The sequence below is a fragment of the Lottia gigantea genome (genome assembly GCF_000327385.1).
Source record: "Lottia gigantea unplaced genomic scaffold LOTGIsca_241, whole genome shotgun sequence".
Lineage (NCBI taxonomy): Eukaryota > Metazoa > Mollusca > Gastropoda > Lottiidae > Lottia > Lottia gigantea.
Genome location: NW_008708709.1, coordinates 86 through 9,050, shown reverse-complemented (window position 1 = coordinate 9,050; position 8,965 = coordinate 86). Strand labels below are relative to the sequence as shown.

Here is an 8,965-nt window from a genome sequence, read left to right as displayed (position 1 = left end):
ATTTTGAATAGTTGCCATCGGTTTGAGCCAAGTGCGTATACATAGAATTATGGCAACAGATAGAAACAATTCGCCTGTGACTTCTACTAAGCATACATCGAATGCAATTGACACTCAACAGGATAGGGGGCAGCCCACAGAGAATAAATTGCGTAAGAACATAAGATTTTTCTTCTATCATTGCCTTGCTTTTAGTTTATCATCAAATAGAAATAGTCAAGGCTAATATCGCATCTGAATAGCTGATATAGTTTGTTTGAAATGGTTAAAAAATCTTTTGTATCCAATAAAGCCCCTTAATTACAAATCTGTATTCTATATTCTTTTATGATCACAAAGATTCACATTAGAAATTATCCACTTTAATTTGAGAAACTGAAACAAGTTTATGGATGGTTTTCTTTATTTTGTTAGTGTCAAATTAAGAAAACTATTTGATTAATTGGTGTTCTAATGAACTATCATGTATTCTTATCATTATGTTCTTATTGCATATAATAAGTAGTTTTAATCAATCGTAAATGTCTGTGTCTGTACAGTCTGGATAAACATAAAAAAAACGGCTTTTTAACCTTTCTTGATCGATCATTCATTGGAATTCTGCTGGTAATTCTCTTCTAATTTAGCTTATTAGGAATTATTTATGGACATGTAAGACAAACTATTTTTCACATCTTCTTTCTATTCATATAAGTATTTGTATTTTCATTTTCATAATTGAAAATAAAGGAACCCATCTTTAAACTATTGGAAAAGCTACGATGTAAGCTACAATTTGAACTAAAGCTGCACATATATATAGTGTAAAAGAAAATGATTATTCTATGAAATGAGTTTATTTTTCAAGATAGTAATTAATATACATAAATGATATCAATGAAAACTATAGATGAACACTGAATAATGAAAATTTAGCACTTATTATTCTTATAGTGTTATGAATAATAGTCTTACGATTTTATGAATTGAATAACAGCTAAAACATTAAGTCAAAGTAAAGTTTCGATTTCAACCATTTCCATTATATATCTCAACTTTATCAACTATTTCTATGACAATTTTGTAATGTAAAACTGGTGGAGAAGATCTCAGAATATATTAAATCGGTTTTAAAAAAAATAGCACAATAGGCAACATTGGTCATCATAAGTCAATAATAACTAAACAGAAAAATAATTCTATGGTTGATAAGATATGTATTATTTTTACAAATCAATGTTTGCTATGATGGAGTGAAGAAAAATTCTATAAAACAATGTCAAAGCAGTACAACATGATATGAACAATATTGTACAAGTTAGACACTATGAAGTTTTCATAATGTATTAAAGATGGTTTTCCTTATTTTTGAAATGGCAAATCAAGCAAACAATTTGATTAATTGGTGTTTCTAGTGAGATATCATGTATTCTTAGTCATATCTTTATTGCATATAATTAAGGGTTTTAACCAATCATAAATGTTCATGCATGTACAGTCTGGATAAGCAAAAAAATACTTTCGGAATTCTGATGCTAATTCTCCTCTAATTTAGCTAATTATGAATTAATTATGGACATGTGAGACAAACTAGTATTATTTCAAGTCATTAGAACACCTCTACTTTCTATTTATATAAGTATTAGCATTTTCATTTTCATAAATAAAAACAAGGGAACCCAGCTTTAAGTGAGTCACAATGAATATTTAATAATACCTCAAGTAACCGCAGATTTAATCATACATCAAAAATTCACTGAGTTCTTAATTACTGTCGCTACCATCACTGTCACTATCTCCTTCTTTAACATTAACAGTGAATTTATATTCTTGATCACATCCCATATAGGCATCACTCATGAAGTATATAGTATAATTATAGTGGCCTGCATTCGGTGCTACAAAATCTAGTTTAACTTTAGCTTTCTGTTGTAATGTTAATCGTTTGATAGATAACAATGAATTAGTTTTAGTATCACCAATAACAACCCACCAGCCTTCTTCTCGACTCTAAAATATAAATTAAATACTGTGACTATAAGCCTAATAATTGTCAATTTCAATTAAGCAACAATGGTTGCAAATCTACAATGACCATGCACAAATAAAAACTTTCATTGGAATACATCATAATTATGAAATCAATCTTTCTACAAAAACCTTGACACCTAAACTGAATCAATGGGTAAGATCTATTGAGTTTAGATGATACAAGATTATGAGAATAATAAAGTAAGAGTAAGAACTGTAGATAACTTACCTGTGGAAAGAAGGGTGCTATTACTGGACCTACTATTTCATCTTCTCTTTCTAATGTAACAGATACATTAATACCAGATCCACTGTAATACAATATAATCATATCTCTACATAACTATCACATAAACTAGATAGAAATCTTCCAATGTTGTCAGGATAAAAACTCATTCTAATCTACTATTTTCAAATTACCTACTGATACATTTGGACAGCCTGTTGAACCTCATTTTTGGCCTATGTAATTGACCACAAGCAGTTTTCTAAGTAAAAGGAAGGTTAGATTGAAAAATTTGATAAAAACCCATGCTGTGATAATACAAAAATCTTAATGTTTAATTCACTAAGTTATCACAGCTTTCCTAGTCAGTTCTAGATTCTGGTGATGAAGTACTGAAAAATAAATAAAAATTGTACCTTCTGATTTGTTCTTTATCCTGTACTTCATAAGTTAATTCTATATTAGGATATCTGTTAGAAAATCTAGCAACATCAGCCATCTGACTATCATTGAGTTGTAATAAAGCATTTCTCTCATCATCTTCCATCTCCATAATATCAAATATTGTATCATGTCCCTAGAAATATTATTAAGGATGTTTAGACATGGGACAAGCAATAAGCAACAAATGAAAAAATACTGCTATGATTGTTATTGCAAATGAGAAAAAATAGAAGTAAGTGATATAACTAAAAGTTTATATTTGATACACTCTCAACATCTACTGTCATCATTCTTTCATTAGTAAATAATCACCTTCAATAAACCATATAAGACTATCATTATTACTATTTAAAAGCTGACACTCCCATTCACATTTGATTTTATAAACAATGGTGATCAAGAAGAAAAATACGTAATTTGATTCAAAGTAATCTTTCTAACCTTATCTTTACAGCGTTTAATTATTTCACTAGTAAAGTGTGGTAATTGTTTTAAATAGGAATCTTTGCCCCACATAGCTTGTGTACACATCTGAGCTAACTCCATAGCAGCTAATGCTGGACTTAACCATCCATTACTACTTAATACATCTACACAAGCTTGTATCAACCTTATAGCCTACAATTATTAAATTACAAAAAATACAAGTTATAAAGAACAATTACTCAAATGCTATATGTCCATACAGAAGGAATATACATCAGATTTAACAAAAGATTTGTCAAAATCAAATTACAAAGTTGACTTTACGACCTTCAATTGTGGGCAGACAAACAGGGTTTTTAAAGAGATGATAAAGAGGTTTTCTAAATTTGTCAAGTGTATCTGGAAACTGATAGCATCAATTTGCACCATTCTAATTTTCTGTGGTTTATGCTGTGAGTATCACCGATAAACATGAAAAATTTAGAAAACCTGTTTACAATCCCTTTAAATATATTTCACTTTCTAATTTGTGAAATGGATTTGATAACTTACATCCTAATTAAAATGATCATGAGATATATAGAACCTACCTTGCCCAGTATGTCCTCAGTATCTGATTGTAATTCAGCTGATAAAGTCATTCTCGACAGATGTGCTTGTAGTAATAAGTTGGTTTTAATATGTGGATCATTATATTTAGGGTTGGTTAGCTTATTAGGCAATCTGGTTGCAAGCTGAAATAAATTAAAAATAATGTAAATGATTTGCCCCTTTTTTTTCTTTCTTATAGATCACTTACTGGTATGTTACTTTTCTTTATCTTTGCTCCCTCTAAAAAAAATTCCTTCTAATTCAGGCACTTTTATTTTTTATATGTTTTTTTTTATTTTATATGTTATATGTCACTATTGCAAACATTCCAACAATATTACATTCAAAATTCCAACCTGTTTAAGGATGTTATTTTCACCATGTCTGATTGGTATATTCTCATATTCAGCTGCACTAGCTATAATCTCTATTAATCCTTTAATCTTAGTCTTATTATTTAAAGACATACTGAATAACTCTATAATTAAATGAAAACATTTTCAAAAATACATGTAAAAACAATTGACTATTTAAATTTGTATTAAGATGTAAGATGTTGAAATTGTGCTGACTTCAATTTAATTGATATCACATGAATTATAAGCTATATAAGTATCTTACCAATAGTAGTATAGTTGATATAATAGTAAGCAGCAATCATTCCTAAATTTAATGGTGTTACATCCATATCATCTTCAATACTGATACACTATAACAATAAAGATGTTTTTTAATCAAGTTTAACATACTACTTTTCTTCTCTCGATTTGACTGAAAATTTCACTATAGCTTCCTTTTTTGATTTCCTACTCTCAAGGGTATTTAATATGCACGGTTGGGTTCTTCTTTTCTTGTCCTATCTCAACAACCATACACCTTAAGCAGTTAAAAAAAAAACCTATCTAGACCTATGTTGGAATAAAACTTACTGTGCCACTACAATCATGATTAAATGAAAGCAAGTAAGAGAAAAAGTTGCCCATAGTATGATTTGAAGTCCACTAGATGATGGTATGCCAACATGTGAAACAGTTAACTTAATATATGTAATAATAATTATATTCTACTAACCTTAGACTGTTCTAAATCATTGATAGTATTTTCTACTAGTTCTGATAAATGATCAGAGAGATGACGATGTGATACACCTAAAATATCATAATAATAATCACATCATAATATACATATATTATTTAAAATTATAAATGATAATTCTTTTACTAATTGTATTTGTCACCATGATTCCATAATTAACATGTGTTCAGTCCAGTATAAACATCCATGATGTTGATGACAATGATTTCAGGCATCACTGAATGTTGCTGTGTTGAGACAGTGTACCAGCCTACTCCATGTGTTTGTCTCTTTTGTATATTTACATACCTTGTAGATTATAATAGTTAGGATTCTGTGTCATTCGACGATATATAAACGTCCAGGTTAAATAATCTACAGCATCTTGTTTATTTTCTATAGTTTTGGTTACAACTTCAGCACAGAAATGATCGTGTAGGCAATGATCTAGATGACTCTAAAAAGAAAAATATAAAAATAAAAAATGATAACAAAGTAATGAGGTTAAAACATAGACAGCTTTATGCTATTAATTTTGTGTCTAATATTAGTTCCTCCGTCATTGGTCTTGCTCATCCAGCTGAGACAATTGATGCCACTCAATCTGTGTTTGTCATGTTAATTTCTTAACAAAAAGAGGCATAAACTTAATCTAAATAAAAACAGATCACTGCACATAATGCTGTAAATTAATACATACCTCTATAGGTAATGGTTCATATAGAAACTTCTTAAAGAACTCTTTCTTAGAACTTTGACATAAAATAACAGCCTTAGCTGAAATATAAAAATAAACATTTTTAAAATATGTGAACAGAAAAGAATCTTGATATTCAATTTAATCACACCCCATTCATTTATCAACAAATTGATCTCGCTATGAAGTATTAAAAAAAAATGATATGATAGAAATATTACCATCTTTATCTTGTAAAGGTCGATTAGCTTTTCCTATCATTTGTAATACATCAGTTACAGGGTAGTCTTCATATCTATAATATATTAATAATAATAATATTATTATGTTTGAAAGTAACAAAGAATACATTGAAGAAAATTGAGACTCATAATCTCTTTATCAATACCATCTGATGTCTCTGTTCAACTTAATTTAAACTTAACCAGATTATGACATCATAGTAGCAAATGATCTGCAATTAAATAGTTTTTGCAACGGTGAAATCACAGCCTAGTAAAAGTGTTTCCAAAAAGCTATATATGACATACAAAAAATCTCTTTTTAATCTCTTTCGTGCTACAAGGATAACAAGTTGAAGGTTTATTACTTACGAGTGTGTTTTGCCATCATAATATTGAGTATCCATAACAATAACTAAATGAGATGTTATATTGACACCCCACGCTAGATTTCTAGATACCACAACAACTTGTATAGCTCCAGTATTAAACAACTGTTCTACAACCTTCTTCTCTCTATCACTTAATCCTTCATGTAAATATCCTACACCATTAGTTAATGTTTCTTTTAATGTCTAAAATAATAAATAATACTGTCAACCAACACCACCAACTAATACAAATCCCTATTGATATTGAATTATTAATTTATTTCATTCAAATTTTATATTGCAGATTTCAAGACTAGTTAGTTAGTCTTATGAAACAAAATAATTTTCATTATGTTGATTTATAAATGATTCTGAGGAGGTAGAATTTCCTATCAACTGCAAAATAATCACTTAAATTATTTGAAAATTCCTTATGCTGCCCCTAAAAAAATACTTATATACAGGGAAATTTGGAAAAATATCAAATTCACCATTTAAGTACCTTATCAGATATTTTATCTAAGAAAGGATCCAAATCACTTTCAGCAACATGTAAGAATGTACTCTGAGGTTTATCATCAGGCCCAGGCTGCATATCAGCTGCTGCAAATGTTAATATATCTATAGCTGTTAATCTGGTCTGTTTTCTAGAGGGAACAAATACAGCTACTGGTCGTTTAGGTGAATGACGAACTATAGCTTGATAAGTTGGTTTAGCCATAGCTAGAATACGAGATGCATTGTGAGAGACATTCAGACCCTGAAATTAGAGAGAATTCAAATTATAATTCTAATAATCCCAACAATCAAAACACTTGTTTAAATTTTAAGATAATAAAATCAATCTTTTACTATACAAAGACTAATGTTATCAATATGGACCATTTAAAATAGTGATAAAACAAATGATGATCTAAAGTCATCAAATCTACCTTTGTTTCTAGTAAAGATGTGTATTGTTATCAGAATAGACAATAACTATACCTGTATATGTAGTTCTAATGGTACTGGTCTAACATTAGGATGAAAATTAAAGAATGATGTAGTACCACATGATAACCATTGTGCTATGTCTTTAGCATTAGATATAGATGAACTCAGGGCTACAATACGAATATTTCTCTCTAACTGAGATGATATATATCTCATTCTAGAACACAATACTTCTAATACAGGCTGAAAAATATTATAACAAGTTATTACTTTTAGCCACGTTGATTTCAACTTCATAATACTAAAGTTATTAATATACATATATTTTATTTAAGGTATCCAGTTTAAGTAATTTCTAATGTAAATAAACACAGCGGTTATGAAGATTTCAAAAATTCAACGAATGTCTTCCAAAAAATTGTTTCCTATTATCTTTAATTCAGCTCAGACATTCTTCTGAATCATTTATCAATAGAAGAATGTGGTGACTGAAATGATTTCCTCCATTAAAACAGTATCCCATGTACTTGATGATCTTAAGTTCCCATGTACTTACCCCAGCTTGTCCATCTAACAAATGTAATTCATCAACAATGAACAAATTGGTATTTTGAACATTTTTACGTTGTTTCCATCTTCGTGACAAGACATCCCATTTCTCTGGTGTTGATATAATAATATTACCCTAGAATAAATACATATAATTATCAGAACACTTGCTTGGCATAAAGATCCTGCTACTTCACCAGGAATTCGTTCAAATTCTTAAACCATATATAGTTGTTAATACCTTAGAAGTTAGATACTAGGTACAAATAAAGTAAACCCAAATTTAATTAAACTCTTATAACAGAAAATATTCTATTTCTATTCAGTGTATGAATCTAAGCATTTAATACAAGAAAATTATTAAGTATATGCTCACCTTAGCAAGTAATTTTAAATCTGTACCAGTTTCTCCAGTTAATATGACAACTTTTTTGTTTAACTGAGCAGCAAATTTAGCATAACATTCATTATATATCTAATAAAATACAAATTTTACACATTAATATAGCAGTTATTGTATATCTAATAAATAACAAAATACAAAATTAACATATTAATATAGCCGTCATTGTATATCTAATAAATAACAAAATACAAAATTAACACATTAATATAGCAGTCATTGTATATCTAATAAATAACAAAATACAAAATTAACACATTAATATAGCAGTTATTGTATATCTAATAAATAACAAAATACAAAATTAACATATTAATATAGCAGTTATTGTATATCTAATAAATAACAAAATACAAAATTAACACATTAATATAGCAGTTATTGTATATCTAATAAATAACAAAATACAAAATTAACACATTAATATAGCAGTTATTGTATATCTAATAAATAACAAAATACAAAATTAACACATTAATATAGCAGTTATTGTATATCTAATAAATAACAAAATACAAAATTAACATATTAATATAGCCGTCATTGTATATCTAATAAATAACAAAATACAAAATTAACATATTAATATAGCAGTCATTGTATATCTAATAAATAACAAAATACAAAATTAACATATTAATATAGCAGTCATTGTATATCTAATAAATAACAAAATACAAAATTAACATATTAATATAGCAGTCATTGTATATCTAATAAATAACAAAATACAAAATTAACACATTAATATAGCCGTCATTGTATATCTAATAAATAACAAAATACAAAATAAACATATTAATATAGCAGTCATTGTATATCTAATAAATAACAAAATACAAAATTAACATATTAATATAGCAGTCATTGTATATCTAATAAATAACAAAATACAAAATTAACATATTAATATAGCCGTCATTGTATATCTAATAAATAACAAAATACAAAATTAACACATTAATATAGCAGTCATTGTATATCTAATAAATAACAAAATACAAAATTAACATATTAATA

At 27.7% G+C, this 8,965-nt stretch overlaps 1 protein-coding gene across 1 annotated transcript; it reads right to left on the bottom strand.

Moving 5' to 3' along the window:
- Positions 1–300: 300 nt before the first annotated feature.
- Positions 301–8,019, bottom strand: LOTGIDRAFT_202330 (hypothetical protein). The gene is made up of 16 exons (XM_009055450.1): positions 7,919–8,019; positions 7,550–7,678; positions 7,045–7,236; positions 6,563–6,820; positions 6,062–6,264; positions 5,690–5,763; positions 5,472–5,548; positions 5,081–5,228; positions 4,769–4,845; positions 4,319–4,406; positions 4,054–4,175; positions 3,697–3,840; positions 3,122–3,298; positions 2,653–2,813; positions 2,240–2,321; positions 301–1,989 (listed from the first exon to the last, which is right to left on the bottom strand). Exons 3-16 carry the CDS (start codon positions 7,207–7,209, stop codon positions 1,744–1,746), a joined length of 2,022 nt encoding a protein of 673 aa, XP_009053698.1. The 5' UTR covers positions 7,210–7,236; positions 7,550–7,678; positions 7,919–8,019; the 3' UTR covers positions 301–1,743.
- Between the last annotated feature and the right edge of the window lie 946 nt (positions 8,020–8,965).

Bases quoted from the DNA above. Each gene is read 5' to 3' on its own strand.
- LOTGIDRAFT_202330 (XM_009055450.1), bottom strand. From the start codon at position 7,209: ATGAGATATATATCATCTCAGTTAGAGAGAAATATTCGTATTGTAGCC. The intron at 6,265-6,562 runs GTACTTAAATGG...TTATTATTTTAG, and splicing joins TAGATAAAATATCTGATAAG to ACATTAAAAGAAACATTAAC. The intron at 2,322-2,652 runs GTACAATTTTTA...ATTGTATTACAG, and splicing joins GATAAAGAACAAATCAGAAG to TGGATCTGGTATTAATGTAT.